At 53.3% G+C, this 22,112-nt stretch overlaps 2 protein-coding genes across 5 annotated transcripts; one reads left to right on the plus strand and one right to left on the minus strand.

Moving 5' to 3' along the window:
- Positions 1 to 778: 778 nt before the first annotated feature.
- TRIM46 (tripartite motif containing 46) lies at positions 779 to 9,984 on the minus strand. Of its 4 annotated transcripts, none has more exons than XM_066362294.1 (10): positions 9,887 to 9,984; positions 8,294 to 8,555; positions 7,716 to 7,990; positions 6,914 to 7,057; positions 6,689 to 6,784; positions 5,755 to 6,008; positions 5,374 to 5,495; positions 4,137 to 4,439; positions 2,995 to 3,292; positions 779 to 1,922 (listed from the first exon to the last, which is right to left on the minus strand). In XM_066362294.1, exons 1-10 carry the CDS (start codon positions 9,947 to 9,949, stop codon positions 1,529 to 1,531), a joined length of 2,211 nt encoding a protein of 736 aa, XP_066218391.1. In that variant the 5' UTR covers positions 9,950 to 9,984; the 3' UTR covers positions 779 to 1,528. The 4 variants fall into 4 exon arrangements, with proteins under 4 accessions (XP_066218391.1, XP_066218388.1, XP_066218389.1 ...); XM_066362291.1 differs by having other exon boundaries at positions 7,716 to 8,059; XM_066362292.1 differs by lacking the exon at positions 9,887 to 9,984 and adding an exon at positions 9,275 to 9,309 and having other exon boundaries at positions 7,716 to 8,059.
- A 613-nt stretch (positions 9,985 to 10,597) lies between these two features.
- KRTCAP2 (keratinocyte associated protein 2) lies at positions 10,598 to 18,505 on the plus strand. The gene is given in 6 exon segments (XM_066362296.1): positions 10,598 to 10,672; positions 10,675 to 10,720; positions 11,025 to 11,179; positions 11,303 to 11,366; positions 18,054 to 18,120; positions 18,359 to 18,505. Coding segments are annotated over 6 exon segments (489 nt in total). The 5' UTR covers positions 10,598 to 10,636; the 3' UTR covers positions 18,480 to 18,505.
- The last annotated feature ends 3,607 nt before the right edge of the window (positions 18,506 to 22,112 follow it).

A 22,112-nucleotide genomic window follows, 5' to 3' on the forward strand; every position in this document is an offset into this window, starting at 1 on the left:
CAAGGAGCAGGGTTTATTTGAGCAGCAGGGGGCTGGAGAGATGACATTGGGTTGCAGGAGTGGCTAGGGGAAGAATTTGAGTCACCTCTACCCCATTGCTGGCAGCACAAGAGGAAGGAGGAAACGAAACCTAGGTGGCTGGGCTCCTGGGGCTTTTGTGCCCCTGGTTTCACTCAGGCTGGGGGCTGGCAGGACGCACCCTCCTCTCCCCTTGGCTCGATGCCCCCAGGCGGCGGTTCTATTCTGAGCTGCCTGGGTGTGAAGTAAGTCCTCAGGCAGTGATAACAGCCTCAGTGTCAACACGCCATGGTAAGTGTTAGATCCGGGGCTGGCACCAAGCCTGGTCACCACCTCCCTGGCTGCAGGCAGCCCATCTGCCCGGCCCACTGGCTCTGGGGTCTGCTCCCTGCACCCTGGGAATGGGGAAGTGGTTCTGGTTCTCTGCCCCCTTGGGCCCAGGCAGTGTCTGCCCCCTCCATCCCTTTCCCTCAGGGTCTGGGAGCCACTGCCCAGATGCCTCATCAGGGCTGAAGCAGGAGGTCACCAGGGCAATGCACTGGCTGGTGGCCATGGTCCATGGTCGGCTCAGGCCTGGGCTGGGTACATGTGTGGGCAGGAGGCTTGGGAGCACCTGGCTTGGGGACATCCTTCTCTCAGGTGCCACATCCACCAGGCGGCTCTGCTCTGAGCAATAGCAAAGCACCCTGGATCCCTCCCGGAAGCCACACCCAGCACAGAAACTTAAGAGGAATGGTGGGGCTCAGGGAAGGCAGAGATGTGCCTGGTATCAGTTTATTGTTTATAAACCATGAAAATGACAGCTATTGCTTGGCACAGGCCTAGCGGTCCCTACCACAGGGAGGCAGCAGTGGGCACCAGAGGTCTTGCCTGGCCCTACCCAATGGGGACATCCAACTTCCATTGGGGCCGCAAAAGGAGACTTGGCACATTGGCATGGGTGTGTGACAAGTGAAGCATGCAAGAGCGAGAAGAGGGGTATAAGAGGCATGCGGCTGAAGGGTATGGGGACCCACATAAACAAAAGAGGATAGGGTCCTCTTCCCCTCACTAGGGAGTGCCTGGACAGTGTCCAGCCAAAGAGCCTGCCCGCCTTAAAGCTACAGCTCAGCATCAGTGGGGCAAGGAGCCGGGCAGGGAGCCTGGTAGGGCAGAGGGCAGGCCTGGGATCATTCCTAGTGTTCCAGGAGCCTTCCGTCCCAACTGTCCTGAGGAGGAGGAGCACAAGGCAGGGATGGACGAAGGGGTTCTTTCCATGACTGAATAAAATGCCAAGGGCAGAGCGTGGAGCAGAAACTTGGTGGGACTGGGATCTGGATTAACAGGCAATGAAGAAAATGGGGGACATCCAGAGAGGTGAGCAGGAGTGTCCCTTGGTCAGAGAGGGCCCTGGGAAGACACAGACATGGGGTAAAGGACAAGACTACATGGTTTAAGGGAAAAGCTGCTGGAGGAATAACCCGGCTCTAGGAACCTTGGAGGGCGAGGGCCCAGGAAGGGCCTGAGAACATCAGTCCAGTTTGGCAAAGCCCCCAATGGTGACCTTCCTCTCAGGCTTAGTGCCCACAGGCTCCTGCAGCTGTACAGCACCCCCCCCAATGAAGCAGAAGGCAGGGCACACAGGCCCGGAGCAGTCCAAGGGGCACTCCAGGAGTCCACGGAAGGACACAGCATCCAGGAAGGAAACCCGACCCTGCTCGTAGTCCAGGCAGATGCCCAGGCGGGGTGGCAGGGGCACTGTGCAGCTGGCCGCTGGGCCGTCCCTCCCTGTCAGCCCCGCATTGGAGCTGGCCCCGGATCCCAGCAGAATCTTGCCCATGCCAATGGTGAGGAAAGCAAAGGGCGGCGACGCCTCCACGGTGGCATCCTCGGCTCCGCTGTCGTGTCCACTGTCTGGGTCGTACCTGCAGGACGGTCATTGAGAATGGGTAGGAGACTGTTGAGGGGTGGAATAAAGGAGTGGGGGATGGGTTATCAGAGGGCTGAGATGCTGGAAGAAGGGAATGGCAATGTTGGTTGAAAGGCTGGATCTGGGGTACTGAGGGGAAAACATGTTGAAGACACAGGGGTTAGAAGGTCGGGTTGGGGGTTTGGTTTGGCAGAAAAGGCGTAATGAGAGGAAATCACACTGGCAAGAGAGGTACTGGGGCAAAGAAAAGGCAAGACATTGATAAAGCACATTGAAGAAAAGCAGCCATATTGAGGAGAGAAGGTGGTGAGTAATATGGTTTTGGGGATGTCATGCTGGGAAAGGGTCCTGAGGTCAGAGGGGGCTGGAAGGGTGAGGAGGTAGTGACTAAGGGGCTGGGGTGAGGGGAGGAGCAGAGGAAGGGTGTTGGGAAGGTAAATGTTGGGAGACAGATGAGGGCGGATCAGTGTCACCAGAAGAGATGTCAGAAAGATATGGGGCTGGGGACAGCGCTGCTGTTGAACAGAAAGTATTTTGAAGAAATGGGGCCCCGGGGGATAGAGTGCTGGGAAGAAAGTGTTCAAGAAGAAGGCATGCATGGAAGGCTGTTAAGTGGGATGTTAGAGATAAGAGGGTTTGGAGATGGAAAGTTTAAGGAAAGACTTTTAAAGTGTTAAGAAAACATATGGTTGAAAAAGGCATGGCAGAGAAAAGATTTTATGGGGAAAGGATGTTGGAAATGGGGTATTAGAAAGAAAGACATGGAGGCTTGGAGAGATGGTGTATTAGTCCTGAGTGACAGATGGAACAAAGTGGAGATGGTTCCCTTTTCTATCATCTCTTTCCTCAGCCACACACTCCAAAAATCAATCCTTAGTGCCTTTCTACTGACCCCACATTTCTCCTGGCCACATGCCCCTCGGCCTGGCTTCCATGATCTTACTGCTTCCTCCTAGTCTTCTCCCAGCTCCACCCCAGCAAGTCTGGGCTCCCCTTCCCACCCCCACCCTACCCCCAGCTCCCTCACCGAGGGCCCCCACACCCCTTCCCTGCCAGCGTGGCCTGACCTGGGGCTGATCACATCCGAGGCACCCTGGAAGCTTTCCTGAAGCTTGCTCTCCAGCCCGACGCCCACCTTGACCAAGTAAGAGGCTGGGTCTACAGCGCAGGCCCAGTAGCTGCGGCCCTGTGTCACAGCCACATCGCCCAGGACCACATCCACACTCAGGTGGCAGCCAGTAAGCAGCCGCTCAGCAGCCAACAGCAGGGGCAGCCCTGGAACGCTCCGCACTGCTCGCTGGTCCTTGCTGATGGCCAGCCTCTCTCGGCTTGTGCCCCAGCGGCCATCGAGGAAGAAGTGAAGGACTGGAGTAGAGGAGGGTTGAGACAAACGGAAGAACTTCAGGGACAAACACCGACACTGGGTATTGTGAGGTGTTAGCAAAAGACACTGGGAAATTTCAGAACATGGAACAAGCTGCTGAGGGATGGGCAGGAAGCTTTGGGAAAAGAGCCTGGAGAACTGGAATGAGGGGCATATGGAAAAAAAGAAGGGGTATTCCAAATGGGCATGGGACTGCAGGAAGAGTTTTAGTGATGACTAGTGGACACAGAAGCCAGTCTCGCAGACCCAGTTCACTCACAACGCTTCCTTCAACCCCTTTTCCACGGCTGGCCCCATGTATAGTCCCCTCTAGTTCCATTTCATGTGGTGACATCACCACCACCGTCTGACTACACTTTCCAGCCCACACTCTGGTGTTCACATCTGGTCCTTACACCCAACCGCTACCTCTTCTGCCCCCTCTGCCTCCTTTATTATGCCTGCATCCTAGGGCCCACACTATTTTCTGGAGAGTCACTTTACTATCATTTATTGAGCCCTTACTCAAGGTGGAAAACTCTGCTAAGACTTTATATGTATCAATTCAATTAATTCTCACAACAACTCTATGAGGTAAGTATTGAAATACTTCTATAGAAGAGGAACTTGAAGTTCAGAGAGGATGAATAACTTGCCCAAAATCACACAGTTGGCAAGAGGCAGAGCTGGGATTTGAATGCAAGAAGTGTAGCTCCAGCGTTAGTGAGCATGACCCACGGTTTCATTCTGTCTCCAGTGCTCACCCAGCCCCGGCTGTTAGCTCCTGGATCCCAGCATACCCTGTGCTCTTTCTGTGCCACACTGCCCACTCATGTGCCCACTCACCGGGTGCTGGGGGTGTGTGCAGGTGCACATCTTCACTGTACTCGCCATAGCCAGCTTTGTTACAGCCACGGACACGCAGCACATACACAGAGCCTGTGTCAGGGTTCTCCAGCAGGGCACTGGTGCCCCTCACCTCTTCCCGCCGCTGCCAGCGGGTGGGGCCCGGCTGGGCAGGCACATCTGTGCGCCGGAACTCAATGGTGTAGTGCCAGGCAGGTGGTGAGTGGGGGGGCAGTCGCCAGCACAGGAAGATCTGGTCGTAGGCAAAAGTGCGCTGGGTGTCAATGACTGGAGCCTCAGGCACTGTTGGGAGAGACAGCAGGGTCAGTCAAGGCCTGGCCACTGGCTGGGCATGGAGGAAAAGGGAAAGCAGCGGGAGCCGGGGGGGTGAGTGAGGGTGAGAGGGACCTGGGGAAGTGACCTGTCGGGGCACTGGGCAGGGGGTGGGCAGGCAGAGCCCAAGGCAGAAGGAGAGAGGCAGGTGCACGCTGAGCAAGTAGGAGGCTTGGGCATTAGTCCTGTCTGCCACACTGGCCTTAGGTCAGTTACTTCCCTTTTCTAGGTCTCAGTTTCCTCCTCTGTCAAATGAGGACGTCAGACCAGATGGGGACCCTTCTTTCTATTGTCATTTTTATTCTATGAATACAGAGGAACCCCAGGAAAAGGCCACTGGAAGAGGAAGGCAGGAGGGCACTGAACAGGAAGGAGGGGACTGAGTAGGAGAAAACTAGACACAAGAGTCAGCAAGACAGAAAATGGAGGACAACAGAGGGCAAGCAAAAGCTTGATAGCAGGGGACAAAAATCAAAGAAAAGAAGAAATGTCCAGAGGAGGAGGATCACAGGGGCAAAAGGTCAGGAGGGCAAGGATTAGGCATATACCCAAGGAAAGTAGAAGAGAGACAGGGCATTGGTCTGGAGGGGACAGAGAAGGAAGCAAAGAGTGGGAGGCCGAGCTGCATGGGGGCTGCGGGTGGAGCAGGGGGCCCGGGCCGCTGACTTGCCTGGGGTGCTCCGGAGCAGAGTCCGCGGTGGCCACAGCCTACAAACAAAGAGAGGGAGAAGCAGCGCTGAGCGCAGTGGGACGGTGTGGCCAGTGGGCTAGGTGGGGGTGGGGGCGACTGGCCAGGCCAGGCAGTAGGCTGGGAGGTCCCCGGTGGGCACTGCCCCCCGGGTCCGCTGCTGGGGAAGAAGGGAGGAAGGCTGTAATTGGGCATGGGGCCTGGCCATCTCCTTACCTCTAAGGAAGTTAAGCTCTGTCAGCAGCTTTATTTCACGCCCCACGTCCAGCTGGCAATGGCGGAAGGAGGAGCTGGCAGCTGGCCGAAACGTCTGGAGGGCTTCTGTAGCTCGGGCAATCCTGGGATGGGGGACCCAAGGGTCAGGCACTGCCATCTGTGCAGCCACCCTTCCCCTTGATTCTGCCTGCCTGCCCCTAGAACTCAGCTTTGAGTCTCTTCCTCATCCCTTCAGGCAAGCTGGGTTTGGCCTGGTGAAAATCCTCAGGGCCCAGCTCTCCATTGGACAGTACTTGAGACATTGTCTTGGACATTGGCTATACCCATGATGCCCCTGCTCCCCTGGGAGCCTGTGTCCCTGAGCTGTGTGCCCCAGAGTACCTGTTATGTAACTGCTTGGCTGCTTGCACAAAACAAGGCTGGTCTGTTTCCTTAAGGACCTCCTGAGCATAGCCCACCAGACCTGAGCCATCCAGCAGGCTCCGGTGCTCCTGGAGCTGGGTGCTGAGACGGGCCAGCCGCTCCTGCTGGCATTCCTCTATGGCCTGAAGCAGCGATGCCCTCTTCTCCTCCAGCACAGCCCCGAGCCCCCGTACCAGCTGGGACACCTCTTCCTTGGCCTGCTGACCACTCACCTGCCCAGAGAGCAACACTTACTACCTTCTTGAAGGCAGTGCCTGTTCCAGGCTCCTAGGACATCAAACTATGGCTAGGATCACAGAGGACCTGGGGAAATTCTACCCACCCATTTCAACAGGGCCAAGTTTCCAAAGGCACCTGTATACCCAGATGGGCTCAATTCCTGACCATTTATTTATGCTAACCTTCCTGGAGCCCACACCTTAATTCCTAAGAACTCCCCCAAATAAAAGAGATCACAAGTACACTAATGTCCACTTGAACTGCACGAACATCCACCAACATGTGTGCCATCCTTAATGGCCATCTGCATGTCAGCTTATGCATGCAATCTGAAAGAAGGTACCATAGCCATTGTTTTACCCTAGCTCCAGGGATGTGTGCCATTCTGAGCAGGCAAGTGAACCTGAGTGGCATCTGAGCTGCGTCCCTGGGGCTTTTCAAGCTCTCCCTGTCCTGGGCAATAGCCACCTGGTCCCCACTGTAGATTTGGGCACAGCCTGGCCTGAGGCACTGATGATCCTGCCAACCTGGTTTAACCAGAACCTTGATGCATTCATGGGGCCCACACTGGCTCTCTGAGCTTGCAATCAGGTGACTGGGTCATGCACATCCACACCCCCTTATTGCTTCCACATCCAGTAAGGGCCAAGAGCAACCTCTATGCCTCCCTCACCTCAGTGTGCCTCACAGTCTCCTCCAGCTCACAGATCTGGGTCTGTACTGTGTCCTGGTTTCCTAGGATGTATGTCAGGCTCTTCGTCAGTTTGTCCTGAGGGGGAAGAAAGAGGTGGGCATCACACCTAGTTCGACAGCAGTCAGCAGTTAGTTAAGAGGGGGTGTAAAGGGATGTGAGTAGGTTACCACTGGTGTTGAGTGTGTGTGTGTGTGGGGTCCTCACCTTGAGGGCTTGATAGGCATTGAGCACTGGTGTAATCTTGTGCCCACTGTGGGTGCGCCTTACTCGACAGAGTTGGCATACCAGCCGCTGGCATGTCTTGCAATAGTGGGTCACCTCTTCCTTGTGGTCTGGGCACATTAGGCCCTAGGGACAGAAAGAGCGACAGCATACTCAGCCAATAGTGGGTGTAAAGGTGCTCACCTACCATGAGAGCAGTTTGGTGCCCTCCTTCCACTGGCCAGATGGGGCTGGAGGAGAGCCCAGCTGGTGGTGTTCCACAGTGCCATCTGGTGGTACATACTGGCATCAAAGAGAGCCTTTCTGCACCCTCCAGGCACCAGCATTGCTCCTCCCTTCATCTACCTCAGGATATGTGTGGTAATGACAATAATAATAATTAATCTTTGCCTTGTGGTTAATAATTAACTTTGTCCATCTTGTTCTCTGTCACATTCCAACGCCTAGAACAGTAGTACTAGGCACATAGGTGGCTGATACATATTTGTTCAATGAATAAATGCATACAAACCTTTTAGTGTACAGATAACTTTCACAAACATTATCTCATGTGATCCTCTGAACAGCCCTGCAGATGTGAATATTGCAGGGAAGATAATTATCAGCCTCATTCAGCAGATGAGATGAAGGCTCAAAGATGTCCAAATGCCTTTTTTGGTTGTTGTTACTGAAAAGGAGCTTGGCAATGGCAAACCCCTGCCCACCTCCTTTTGGAGGCCCACAACACCAGGCACCCCCACCCACCCAGCTCTACCCATCCCAGGCCCTGCAAAGGCTGGCTCACCTTAGGGCGGAAGGAGAGGGTAGGCAGCGTGGGCTCATGCTGGGCCTTCTGGGTGCCCCAGGGGTGGAAGAGCTTGAAGCACTCATTGCAGAAGGTGGCACGACACTCAGTGCAGCCCTTGGTGGCCTCTAGTGGCGGGGGCTTGCACAGCTGGCACAGGATGACGCCACCCACACTCACACTCTGGCGGTACCGCTCCACCACACGCTCCAGGGTCAGGTTTCGGAACAGGCCTCCCAGGCCCCGCTCCCCCAGCTCCACATCGCCCTGGCAGGCTGGGCACGGGAACATGATCACCTGGGGGTGCAAAGCACCTCGCTTCCTCCCGGGGTATGTCCCAAAGCCTGTGGATGGGCCGGGGATGTAGGGAGGTGAAAATTATAGCTGGTTGGAGGTATGGGGAGTCTGTTCAATTAAAAAATTAATTTTTATTATGCCATAGCTCAGCTGAGTTATTAGAAGCCTGATTGAGCCACCTCCTGCAAGGGACAGATGCCCCTGACCAGAGATGGACCTGTTCCATCTTCCTGATGGACATCCCAGCATCCTCACCCCCATCCCACAGGCCCCAGCCCTACCTGACTTAAGCAGCCGGTCCAACCGATCTGGCTTGGGAAGAGTTCTGCGGGACAGGCGGGGGCTGCGGGTGGAAGGAGTGGAGGCAGGAGAGGTGGGCTCAGAGCTGGGGTCCCCACCATGGCCTACATAGCCCTGCTGGCCCAGCACCTCCCGGGCACAGGCCTGGCACACGTTGTGGGTACAGGGCAGCACCAGTGGCTGCTTGTACATCTCTTGGCACACTGGACACAGCAGTTCCTTCTCCATGTTCTTCATGCTCGTCTGTGGAGGGACCAGGAGGTTGGATCAGAGCTTGGACATATCTTGACAGGCCCCTCAGTTGCCCTTAGAGACCCAAAGGGGGTCTCAGGACGGAGCAAAACAATCTACTTATGGCTTTTACCCAGCACCAGCCTAGCCTGGTTCACAGTACTTCCCAGCTCTGTCTCTGGCCTCTGTTTCCCTTCTGCAGAGCTAAAAGATGGTTGGAGCTCGCGCCTCCCCTCAAGCCCCACCTTCTTTGCTTGCAGCCCCTCTCGCCCGACGGTAGCCGCTGTTTCCCCCATCTCTGCTCCAGCTCCGGCCCTTCTCTCAAGGACACGGCCTAATTGACACCTAGGTACGGACCCTCGCCCCTTTCTCTGACACACACCCCTGCCCCCCAACTATCGCGTGACTCCTTCCTATAGGCAGGCACCGCTCTCTCCATCCTCCTGCTCGCGCCGGCCGTCTTCAGCCGCGGCTCCGGCCTGTGGCTGCCTGCAGCCTCCATCCACCGTCTTTCACTTCCCTAGCTATCTCCACCTGTCCACGGATGCTAACCCATTTTCCTTCGCCCCCTGGACCTCCCGTTCCATCCCCCGGCGCAACCGGGCTAGTCGCAAAGCCATCCCGAAAAGGGGAAACAAGCGCTTCACATACTCGCCCCCTACCCACCGGAAGTATCCCTCCCTTTCTTAGTGGCGGGGGTCCTCAAGCTATGCCCCACCTCCTCACCTCACCTTGGTCCCTCTCTTTGCAGCCATCCCGGTCAGGGGCGCAGCTGACACAAAGGAGGGAGGGACACGGAGGGAGGGGGAAGGAAGTGGGGGGGGGGGAGCAGGGTTGGCACCGCCCCTGGGAGAGCCGGGCATGGGTTGCCATGACAACCGCAGGAGGCTCCGAGGCAGCCGGGAATGGGGGTGCGGTAGGGTGGGGTCTTAGGGAGCTGTCCAAATTAGAAACTACCTCTCAGGGCGCACCTTCTTCGCCCCTGTCCTCAGTTTTCTTGGAAAATTTCCAAACTTACACGCGCCCCCTCCTCACGGTATAGCCCCATTACCCTGCAGCCACAATCTAGGTGCACTGTTGGCCACTACCCCAGCCCACCCGCTGTGTCCGGGCAGCTCCTTGTTCTTCACACCCCAGCAGATGGACGCCTTTACGGCACCCACCTTCGGGCTGCCCCCGGGATTATCCTCTCATACGTGCATCCCGACCTTCCAGTCCTTTCTACCATCACCAGCCCCCTGTCTACATTCCAGGGTCTCGCCGGATCGCCACCTGTTCGAGGTCCCAGCTCCCCGGACCCCTATACTCCACCTCCCCTTCCCCTCGACCCCTCCTTAACTCACACTGATGCGGACCAGAGCATCCATGATGGAAGTGAAGGTCTGCATATCCTCACCCTCAGCCATGGTCCTACCTTGCCCTCCCGCCCCCAGCTGCCCGATCCCGGCAGCGGCTGAGAACCCCGGGCTTAATGCAGGAGCTCGGTGGGGGTGTGGGGAGGGGTGGGGTGGGGGGTGAAATATTACTGCGCATGCTCCAGGGATAAGCCTCAAACAGCGCCAGTGAGGGGTAGGGAAATAGTTTCCCCACGTGGTTCTCAGAGGCGGTGGGCGGGGGGGTGGGGAGGTAACACGGGATGGCGTTTGAAGGGAAAACCATTTCTTATGCTCGCATTCTTCATTGGCTCCTAATCTTTCTCATATAAAGTGAAAGAATATTTTCAGGGAATGATGCCTTCCAGGATGGCAGGACTAGATTTTGGTTTGGCCCAGGGTCTACGGTAGATGTCGAGGCAATGATCATTGGGGAGGGAGGTCTGAGAACAGGCATTAGAGGTGACATAAATGGCAACGAAGACAGAGATGGGCTAGAGGCTATGGGCCGTTTAACCTCAGTGACTTAAAGAGTTAAATGCAGGTTGCATTGAGAGGCTGCAGTTGCTCCGTGTGCTGGTAAAGGCGGTACTAGGGCGGTGGCCCAAGATGCTCTTTGACGTAATATTTCCTCCCTTCCAGAAGAGGGCGCTACGTACAGGTGCCAGAGGGAGAAAAAGGGAGACGTGGAGGATGAAAGTTTGAGCTGGGTGCTGACGCATGCGCACAGGCAACTACACCCGGTTCGTCTCCCCTCTTTCTTGGCCGGAGTCGTGTATTGGACCCACGAGCAGAACGTGATGGGTAACGGGACCGGCGGGGTCCTCCGGACGGACTAGTGGGGGTCGGAGATGGGGCGGGCCAGCTTTCCGGGTCCTCTCCCCGCAGAGCTGACGTGTCCTGGATTCCAGGGGGCGGGCCAAAATTTGCACGCGACCGGAGGGTGCCGGGCGTCCCGGGCTGAGGAATTCCTGAGGGTCGCCGTGGGGATCCATACTCCTTAATGCTTGGCAGGGGTCGGGCCCTCGAACTCCGGGACCTGTCGAATCTGCCTACGGCTCCTGGAGCGAGGATCGGGCCTGACTTTCCGTTTTTCTCATCCCTCCAGTGGTGGGTACGGGCACCTCGTTGGCGCTGTCCTCCCTCCTGTCTCTGCTGCTCTTCGCTGGGATGCAGATGTACAGCCGCCAGCTGGCCTCCACCGAGTGGCTCACCATCCAAGGCGGCATGCTTGGCTCCGGCCTTTTCGTCTTTTCTCTCACTGTATCCTCCTGCGGTGGAGTGGGGAGAGATGTTTGAGGGTAGGAAGGGTGGAGAGCTACGCAGGCTTGTGAGGATCCCATTACTCACACAGCTCTGCCCTACTCCTTAATTCCTTCAACCCAGGCCTTCAATAATCTGGAGAATATTGTCTTTGGCAAAGGATTCCAAGCAAAGATCTTCCCTGAGAGTAAGTGAAAACTGGGGGTTGGGAATTTGAACCCTCTTCTCTAATCTTCCCCAATATGATACTGAGCTTCCAGGTGCTTAGAAGGTCAAGATTGTTTAGGAGAAGGAAATATGATAATAAGACTGTAAACAAGTGATACTTTAGGATCTAGCACTTTATGTAGCTCATGGAATTGGAGCTGGAAAAGTTCTCTGAAAGCAAGAAACACAGTGCCTTTTGTCTAGTTCGGAATGTTTGAGGAGAGCAGGCTACTTTTTTCCAGAAAGGGAGGGAGAGAAAAGCATCAACTGTTCCACATAGTTGTGCATCCATTGATAGCTTCTCATACATGCTTTGACCAGGGATCAATTTGGTGACCTCAGGCTCTAGTAGAGACCTCAGCACTCCAGGCTGATGCTCTGTTCACTGCACCACCACTGGTCAGGTTGGACCTGTTTTTTGTTTTTGTATTTTTTTTCTGAAGTTAGAAACGGGGAGGCAGTCAGACAGACTCTCGCATACGCCCGACCGGGATCCATCTGGCATGCCCACCAGGGGGCGATGCTCTGTTGCAACCAGAGCCATTCTAGCGCCAGAGGCAGAGGCCACAGAGCCATCCTCAGCGCCCAGGCCAACTTTGCTTCAATGGAGCCTTGGCTGCAGGAGGGGAAGAGAGACAGAGAGGAAGGAGAAGGGGAGGGGTGGAGAAGCAGATAGGCGCTTCTCCTGTGTGCCCTGGCTGGGAATTGAACCTGGGACTCCTACACGCCAAGCCGACGCTCTACCACTGAGCCACATGGCCAGGGCCAGGTTGGACCTGTTTTGCATACATCCATGGGGAGGTGTTTTTGTTCCCACCAGAAGCAGCAGCAGGAAGGACCAAGATCATTGAGGGGTTCTGGTATGAAATTGACCCAATATTTAGTGAATTAAGGTTATTTTGAAGAGCCTAGCCTGACTGGGCGGTATTGTAGTGGATAGAGCATCAGCCTGGAATGTTGAGCACCCAGGTTTTGAAGCCCTGACGTTGCTGGCTTGAGTGTAGTTCACAAGCTTGAGCACAGGGTCGCCAGCTTGAGTGTGGGAAGGTCTCTGGCTTGAGTAAGGGGTCATTGGCTTGGCTGGAGCCCCCCACCCCCATCAAGGCACGTGTGGGGAAGCAATCAATGAGCAACTACTACTGTGGTGGCGCAGTAGATAAAGCATTTGACCTGAAATGTTGAGATTGCTGGTTTGAGACTCTGGGCTTGCCTGGTCAAGGCAAGTGTGGGAGTTGGTGCTTCCTGCTCCTCCCCCCTTTTCCCTCTCTCCTCTCTAAAATGAATAAATAAAGTCTTGCCTGACCTGTGGTGGCGCAGTGGATAAAGCGTCGACCTGGAAATGCTGAGGTCGCCGGTTCGAAACCCTGGGCTTGCCTGCTCAAGGCACATATGGGAGTTGATGCTTCCAGCTCCTCCCCCCCTTCTCTCTCTCTGTCTCTCCCTCTCTCTAAAATGAATAAAAAAAAATAAAAAATAAAAAGTCTTAAAAAAAAATGAACAGACCTGTGGTGGCGCAGCAGATAAAACATCGACCTGGAACACTGAGGTAGCTGGTTCAAAACATTGGGCTTGCTTGGTCAAAGCACATACGGGAGCTGATGCTTCCTGCTCCTCAACCCTTCTCTCTCTTTCGCTCTAAAATGAATAAATTAAAAAAAAAAAAGAACAACTAAGGTGCTGTAACTATGAGTTGATGCTGTCTGTCTCTCTTAAAAAGATTATTTTGAAGAACCTAAATATTACACCAAGTTTCTATGTCAGCAGGAGTCCTGATCAAATCAGAATAACTGTTAAGAGTGTTTCCTGTTTGAATTTTTTCAAATTAATTTTTAGAGAGAAGAAGGGAGAGAGACAGAAACATCAATTTGTTCCTCCACTTTTTCATGCCGTCGTCATTGGTTGATTTTTGTATATGCCCTGATGAGAGATCGAACTCGCAACCTTGGGAGGACATTGTAACCAACTGAACTCCCTGACCAAGGCCATTTTGTGTCCTGTTTGAAATGATCCTTGTTATTGTTCATGTAATTGAGATTTGATGACTTAATTATTTATGGAGAATTAATTTCATAAAGGAAATTAGGCATCAAGGCCAGATCATACCAGGAATGCCACATGCTCAAAAATTGACAGCAGAGGCCCCTCAAAAGCCTCAGTGCAGGCAGCCAAGACAACCTGGCCTGCATCTACTAGGACTCAGCCACCCCCCTCCTCGCAGCCAGCCCTGTGCCTCCACTGCCAGGCTGTTGTCAGCTCCCTCAGTGTCAAGGCAGAGATACTGGATGCTGAGCTGCTAGGACTGTGGGCGGCTGCAAGTTCTTGTCTTTAGCTTCCCCCTGCTGCCTACTGCTGCTGGCCCGCCTGCCACTTTTCCCCTGCTCTCATTGCCTCATGAAGCCACTAGGACCCAATACACCTGCGTCATGGAGGGATATGGCTACACACACCTTTCTGCAGGAGAAATTCTTCGTGATGAATGGGAAAACTCGAGTTCACAGTATGGTGAACTCATTGAAAAGTACATCATTCCTGGCCAGATAGTTCAGTTGGTTAGAGCATCGTTCTGAAGTGCGGAGGTTGTTGGTTCGATCCCCAGTCTGGGTACAGACGGGAACAGATCAATGTTCCTGTCTCTCGCTATCTCTTTCCCTCTCACGCTAAAGTCAATAAATAAACATTAAAAAAATTTCATTAAAGATGGAAAGATTACCCTGGCTGTTTGGCTCAGTGGTAGAGCGTCGGCCTGGCGTGCAGGAGTCCTGGGTTTGATTCCCAGCCAGGGCACACAGGAGAAGCGCCCATCTGCTTCTCCACCCCTTCCCCTCTCCTTCCTCTCTGTCTCTCTCTTCCCCTCCCGCAGCCAAGGCTCCATTGGAGCAAAGTTGGCCCGGGCACTGAGGATGGCTCTGGTTGCAACAGAGCAACACCCCAAATGGGCAGAGCATCCCCCTGGTGGGCATGCCAGGTGGATCCCGGTCGGGCACATGCAGGAGTCTGTCTGACTGCCTCCCCATTTCCAACTTCAGAAAAATACAAAAAAAAAAAAAAAAAAAAGATGGAAAGATTGTCAGTTGAGATAACCATCAGTTTAAAAATTTTTTTGAGAGAGAGACACAGGAAGGGAGAGAGATGAGAAGCATCAACTCGTAGTTGCGGCACCTTAGCTGTTCATTGATTGCTTCTCATACGTTCCTTGACAGGGGGGCTCCAGCTGAGCCGGTGACCCCTTGTTCAGGCTAGCAACCATGGGAGCATGTTGATGATCGCATGCTCAGCTGGCAACCCTGTGCTTAAGGTGGTGACCTCAGGGTTTTGAACTTGGGACTTCAGCATCCCAGGTTGACACTGTCCACTGCACCACCACGAGTCAGGCTTAAAAAAAAATTTTTTTAATTGATTTGAGAGAGAGGAAGGGAGAGAGAGAGAGGCATCAACTCATTCCACTTAGTTGTTCCATTTAGCTGTGTACTCATGAATTGCTTCTTGTATGTGCCCTGACAGGGTCAAACACACAATCTTGGTGTGCTGAGATGACGCTTTATCCACTAAGCCACTCAGCCAGAGCCGTCAGGTTTTTATATATTTTTTAAAGATTTTATTTATTCATTTTAAAGGAGAGAGAGAGAGAGAGAGAGAGAGAGAGAAGGGAGGAGGAGCAAGAAGCACCAACTCCCATATGTGCCCCGACCGGGCAAGCCCGGGGCCTCGAGCCGGCAACCCCAGCGTTCCAGGTCAATGCTCCATCTGCTGTGCCACCACAGGTCAGGCCAAAGATTTTATTAGCCTGACCTGTGGTGGCGCAATGGATAAAGCGTTGGCCTGGAACGCTGAGGTTGCCATTTCGAAACCCTGGGCTTGCCTGGTCAAGGCACATAATGGGAGTTGATGCTTCCTGCTCCTCCCCCCTTTTCTCTCTCTCTCTCTTCTCTCAAAACAAATAAATAAAGTCTTTTTAAAAAGTTAAATATTTATTCATTTTAGAAAGAGGAGAGAGAGAGAAAGGGGGTGTGTGGAGGAATGGGAAGCATCAACTCATAATTGCTTCCCATATGTGCCTTGACCAGGCAAGCTCAGGGTTCTGAACTGGTGACCTCAGTGTTCCAGGTCAACGCTTTATCCACTGCGCCACCATAGGTCAGGCAAACCATCACTTTTTTTTAATTAATTAATTAATTTATTTATTTTACAGAGACAGAGAGAGAGAGAGAGTGAGGGATAGACAGAGACAGACAAGAATGGAGAGATGAGAAGCATCAATCATTAGTTTTTTGTTGCGCATTGCGATACCTTAGTTGTTCATTGATTGCTTTCTCACCTGTGCCTTGACCTCGGCCTTCAGACCAAGTAACCCCTTGCTTGAGCCAGTGACCGTGGGTCCAAGCTGGTGAGCTTTGCTCAAATCAGATGAGCCCTCGCTCAAGCTGGCGACCTCAGGGTCTCGAACCTGGGTCCTCAGCATCCCAGTCCGATGCTCTATCCACTGCGCCACCACCTGGTCAGGCAAACCATCACTTTTTTAAAGAGGGAAATGGATTAGACAATGGGTGCCAATGATCAGAATAATAAATGTATTTTAAGAATACTTTTTAAAAAAGATTTTATTTATTGACTTTTTAGAGAGAGAGAGAAAAAGGTGGTGGGGTGGGGGAGCCAGAAGCATCAACTCTTAGTTGCTTTGACCAGGCAAGCTTAGGGCCTTGAACCAGCAACCTCAGCATTATTCCAGGTCATCACTGTATCAACTGTGCCACTGCAGGTCAGGTCTTTTTTATTTATTTATAGAATTGATTTTAGTGAGAGAGGAAAGGAGAGCAAGAGAGAGAGAGAGGGAGAGAGAGAGAGAGAGAGAGAGACAGGAACATTGATCTGTTCCTGTAAGTGTCCTGACTGGGGATTGAACCAGCAACCTCTGCACTTTGGCACAGTGGTCTAACTAACTGAGCTATCACACCAGGGCAAAAGAATAAATTTTTTTTTTTTTAATTTTAATGAGAGGAGGAGAGATAGACTCCTGCATGTGCCCAATCTGGCAACCCCTGTCTTGGGCCAGTGTTCGAATTAACTGAGATATTTTTAGAGCTTGAAGCTGATGTGCTCCAATCAATGGGCTGTCTTTAGTGCCTGGGGCCATGCTTGAACCAATCAAGCCACTGGCTGTGGGTGGGGAAGAGGGTGAGAAGTGGGAGAGGGTAGGGGAGAGAAGCAGATGGTCGCTTCTCCTGTGTGCCATGACTGGGAATCAAACCTGGGACGTCCATATGCCTGGCCAATGTTCTTTCCACTTAGCAAATTGGCCAAGACCAGAAGAATAAATTCTTGAGAGCTTGTGTGGAAGTTCTAGCAGGGGAGTGCAACTACTCTTATACCCGTGACTGGAGAAGAGTCCTCTCTTTTATCAGAGAAGGTCGTCCTCTTCGACCGAGCACACAGCTTCGGGAAGGACGCACATGGAGTGGTGAGGGAGGAAGGGAACACCTACCTGTCCAGCTGGATCAGCCGAATCAACCCTGGTGATCAGTGGGGTGACAGATGTCACAACCAGATCGCCCTCGCATCCAAGAATAAATTCTTGATTGATAGGTTTCCAAGAAATGAAGACAACCTTCAAGGTTGGAACAAGATCATGGAGAGAAGGCAGATTTAAGATGATTTAAAAATCACTGCACTTTGGTCAGAAAAGTAATAACTATGTCTCATAAATGTTTTTGTTTTTAATTTTTTTAAGACTTTATTCCATTTTTAGAGAGGAGAGAGAGAGGCAGGGAGAGAGAGAGAGAGAGAAGGGGGAGGAGCAGGAAGCATCAACTCCCATATGTGGCTTGACCAGGCAAGCCCAGGGTTTCGAACCAGCGACCTCAGCATTCCAGGTCGATGCTTTATCTACTGCGCCACCGCAGGTCAGGCCATGTCTTATAAATGTTAAAAAAATTGCCAGTAGATGCCATGTTGTTGAAGCCTTCATTTGGTAGAATAAGGATTTATCACTTTTCCTCCAGGTCTTGCTCTCTAGCTCTGTTGTAAGCTGCCAGAGCTCCTTCCATTTACCAGCTCCAGGACCTCTCTGTTTTATTTTGTTTCCATATGAATTGTTTTTATTTACTTGTAAAAGAAATCTTTGTTGTGGGGCAGGGTTCTTGGCCCTCTTTACCGGCCGGCCGTGTTCTCCCCAACTGGCAGGTGGTGCTTGCCCTTGCTTCCTGCCCTCCCAGCTCCCCAGGCCTGCTCTCTAGGCAGCCTGAGACCCTGTCCTGCCACCATGGGTGTGCGTATCCTGGCACTCTGCTCTCCATCCGATGTCCAGGGAGTGAGGCCCTCAGCCTCCACTATCGACCAGTTTAATGAATTGATCCCCACTGTCTGGCTTCTGTTGAAAAGGCCCTGACCCTGCTCCCCAAATGGGAACAAGCCTTGCCCTTCAGGCTCTGCTATCACTTTCCTTTTCTCCAGAAGAAAGCCAGGAGAGGAAAGTTAGGTGATACCTGGGGCAGAGCTGGTGATGAGCATGCCTGTCCTACCACCTTGTCCTGGGCGTCATTACGGCCATCTGAGGTTCTGCTGTTATTAGCTCCAAGATTCAGGAGGCCCCAGATTTCTCCTAGACGTCACGTATGATGCCTGGTATTTCCATTCTGACCTCTCCCCTTCTTGTCCCCTCTTATCTCCCCAGTTCTCCTCTGCCTCCTGTTGGCTCTTTTTGCTTCTGGCCTCATCCACCGTGTCTGTGTCACCACCTGGTAAGTGCCTGACAGCTGGTTAAGGGGTACAGTATCCTGCCCTTTGGCCCTGGATCCTCCTGTGATGGTTCCATCCTTCCCCATACCTTCCTCCCTCCCTCTCTCTTCTTTTTTCCCCCTCCCCCGTTTTGCTAAACCTCAGCCTGGATTCTTTCCCTGATGCTCGTGTCTGCCCTGGGAGGCTCCAGGCTGGCAGCATGCCCACTGATGCTGTGACCTTTTTGTCTTTACCCTGTAGCTTCATCTTCTCCATGGTTGGTCTGTACTACATCAACAAGATCTCCTCCACTATGTATCAGGCAACAGCTCCAGTCCTCACACCAGCCAAGGTCACTGGCAAGGGCAAAAAGAGAAACTGAATATCCAATAAAGTTGATTCTTTGTAGCTCTGTGAGCTGTGATAAAGCGGTGACCCTCTTCTGCCAGAGACTGCATAGGTGTACAAAACATTAGGGCACATAGGTACCCGATGTTTTCAGAATTGGGAATGGTGGGGTTTTCCACCAAAGTTTATTTTTACCAAATATTTATGGAGTGCCATGAGTGGCTAAGTACTCTGCTAGGCACTGGAGTGGCGTATTGCTTGTGTTTCACAGAAGAAAAGTGCACCAATGATCTGCAGACTTGACCTTTGGAAAAAGGGGTAAAGGCTGCAGTGCAGGAAGGAAGAACCTCAGAACTGGAATAGATCTTGGAATAGAAGAATAAAGAAAGGCTCCTTGCTGCCATCCTTCCTCATGAGTTCCGTTTACACCTGTGGGGGCCTTGTTACTCCCAGCTTCCCACTCAGCAAATGAGCCCCTGCCCATTCTGCTCCGTGTCTGTGCGTGGGATTTCCTGCTGATGTTGCCCGCCTAGGCTGGTCTCTTCTAGCCCAGCATGGACATACGATGCCTGTGTTTAGAAAGACTCCCAAGGGTGATGATCACTGCTTCATCCCCTTTGTTCTGCTGCCTTCATTTTCCTCCTGTTTTCGTAGCCAATAGATTAGGAACTTCCCAAGTTTTAGCAAAGTATATAAAACGATAGAGACAAGGCTGTCAACCTTGGAGGCACCATTGAAAGGAAATGAGAGGGGGCCTCGCGTTCTACTCTGTCTGTGCTCTGCCAGGAGGGGCACTTCTGTCCAGAATACCTGTCCTGAGGACACCTAGGCACCCGCCCTCCTGATGGGTGGTGTGGGCTTTTGAGTGTGCACAGGGCCTTGGTCAGTTCTGTGTTAGCAGTTCCTAATAATGGGGAAAGACTGGTTGGTTGATCGAAAGAACCTGCCCTTCTAGAACAGAAAATCCTGTATGTGAGATGTGCCTATTGTGAGGGAAGAAGACCCAATGAAGATGAAGTGAGTCAGAGAAGTTCTTGTTATAAATTATAGCCCCCCCCCCACCTCCTCTAATTAGAGACTCACCCCAACCTACTTATTCCCATTTGTGGCCTGAAGCCCAAACCCTTCTGTCACCAGACTGCTGGAGTTCTATGCAGTTTACCCAGGACTCCTGTAGAGGGCGCATCAGCTCATCTCCCGGAGACTGGCAACCCCTCTCCCCTGCAAGCCCATCCTGAGGGCTGGGGAGGATTGTTGCTCCCGTGGATGCCAACCTTGGAGGACCCAAAAGACCAGCTTACTTGGGAGTGCTGAAGCCTGAATCGAGTGTCCTTCCCTAGGCTGGGAGCAGAGATGAAGAGTTCATTGGAGACCAGAGCCTCCCTGAGAGAATTCCAGCCCTAGACGCCAACTTATCTAGTTATGTTCTGGGAGTTGCAGTATGTGAGACCCTCTGAGGGAGGAGGAGAGGTTGTCTAAAGTGGGCTGTGGACCTATGGAGAAGCTGGGTTGGATCTGGGTCTCACTCTGTCAAACCTTGACTTTCTCCTGACCTGGGGTGGGAGCAATGGGCAGAGGGTCAGGCCCAGGCCAGGTGAGCATAGACACAGCTGGGAGTATCTGGCCACCTGAGGGCACCTTGCCTCCCAAGATGAGAGCAAAGGTGGGGCCAGGCTAGGGGAGGGGAGGGAGGAGCTGGTGAGCAGGTGCCAAGGCATCTGCGTAGGCACCCAGTACAGCAGATGGCCCAGCAATAATAATCCCTTCCTCCGGGAATGCATTTACAAGGCAGGTTGGCGCCAACCTTGGTCCTCCACCCAGCCTATCTCTGGGGTGCCTAGTTGCAGGCGGGCAGCACCAGACCTACTAGTTAACCCTGGCAAGGGTATCCCATCTGCCTGATCACCATCATTAAGTTAGGGGGCGGGATGCCATCATGGTTTCTGGAGACCTGAAGGTGAGAAGGGCAAAGGTGCTAACCTCTTGGCCCCTGGCCTGGGGGGAAGGAGGGGGGCTCCCACTCCTGGAGGACAGAGGGAAGCCAGATGTTTCCTCCAGCCTCCTGCTCCCTAACACGTGGCCCTGACACCAGAGCCTTGCTCCAGAAACGAGTAAATAATACAAGGGAAGGGAATGTGAGTGGGGAGGCTGGCCCAGTAGGGTGCTCCCTGAGGCAGGAGGTGACAGCACCAAGGAGAGGGCAGGGTGTGAGACAGGTCAAGAAGCCTCCCCAGCCCTGCAGAGGCTGGACTTCCTTTGGACTGGCACTGGCAAGAGGGGATGCCTTGCATGTAGGGCACACGAGAGGGTCAGGACAGGGTGGGGGTGCTCAGGGCAGGCACGGAGGGGGAGTCTATGCCAAGCCAGCCCTTTCCGGCCCTTATTGTCCTTGGTGAGAACAGGACGCAGTCTCATTCCCACTGCCCACCCCTCCTCCAGCTCTGCTCCCTGGGGAATGAAGAAGGATGTTGGGAAACTAGAGTGAGCCAGAGACTAGAGACAGAGATGCTGAGAGACACAGAGACAGACACAAAGGGGAAAATTTCAGTCAAAAGCAAACATTGAAGTTTATTGTGAGCCCAGCAGGCCCTAAGCACTGTGGGAACCACAAAAGAATGAGAAGCTGGAGGCCCTGCCCTCAGGGACCTCGGGGCTGGCCTGCCCTGGATGCAGTCCTCCTTGACTTAAGATCACCCACAGAACCACCATCTAAGCAAACAATGGCCTGAACCCTTGTGCAGCACAGATGGTGGCAATTACTCTGCTTCAGATACATTTCTTTGCCTCCTTTTCAACAGACTGGAAGTTCATTTTTTTTTTTTTTTTTCATTTTTCTGAAGCTGGAAACAGGGAGAGACAGTCAGACAGACTCCCGCACGCGCCCGACCGGGATCCACCCGGCACGCCCACCAGGGGCGGCGCTCTGCCCCCCAGGGGGCGATGCTCTGCCCATCCTGGGCGTCGCCATATTGCGACCAGAGCCACTCTAGCGCCTGAGGCAGAGGCCACAGAGCCATCCCCAGCGCCCGGGCCATCTTTGCTCCACTGGAGCCTTGGCTGCGGGAGGGGAAGAGAGAGACAGAGAGGAAAGCGCGGCGGAGGGGTGGAGAAGCAAATGGGCGCTTCTCCTATGTGCCCTGGCCGGGAATCGAACCCGGGTCCTCCGCACGCTAGGCCGACGCTCTACCGCTGAGCCAACCGGCCAGGGCCAGACTGGAAGTTCATAATGGGGCAGGGCCAAGATCCGAGATCCCACCCAAACCTGAGAGCAAGCTGACCAAACAGGTTGCACTGTAATGCTGTTTGGCTGAGTTCCTATGGAGGCCAGGTGAGAGCCCCTAGTTGGCCCTGGAGTTAGGCACCCACCACCTGCTGCAGGAATTCCTTCTGGTACATTGTAGAGCTTTCTCTCTGCTGTATAGAGTCAGCTGTTCCCACCCCAGACTCTGCAACCTGGAATGTGGGCCAGGGGTTGGGGGGCTGGTACCCTTCCTTCTAACTCTTCTATTTGGGCCCACAGTTATCAGCAGATCCAGAGAGGATTCAGTTCCCTTCAACTACTGAGGCTCCAGATAGGCTTTATTTTTGTTTTTTTCTTAAAAATTTTTTAGGCCCTGGGTGGTGCTCCTGGGTTTGTTTCCTGGTCAGGGCACACAAGAGAAACAAC

The sequence above is a fragment of the Saccopteryx leptura genome, chromosome 2, assembly GCF_036850995.1.
Source record: "Saccopteryx leptura isolate mSacLep1 chromosome 2, mSacLep1_pri_phased_curated, whole genome shotgun sequence".
Lineage (NCBI taxonomy): Eukaryota > Metazoa > Chordata > Mammalia > Chiroptera > Emballonuridae > Saccopteryx > Saccopteryx leptura.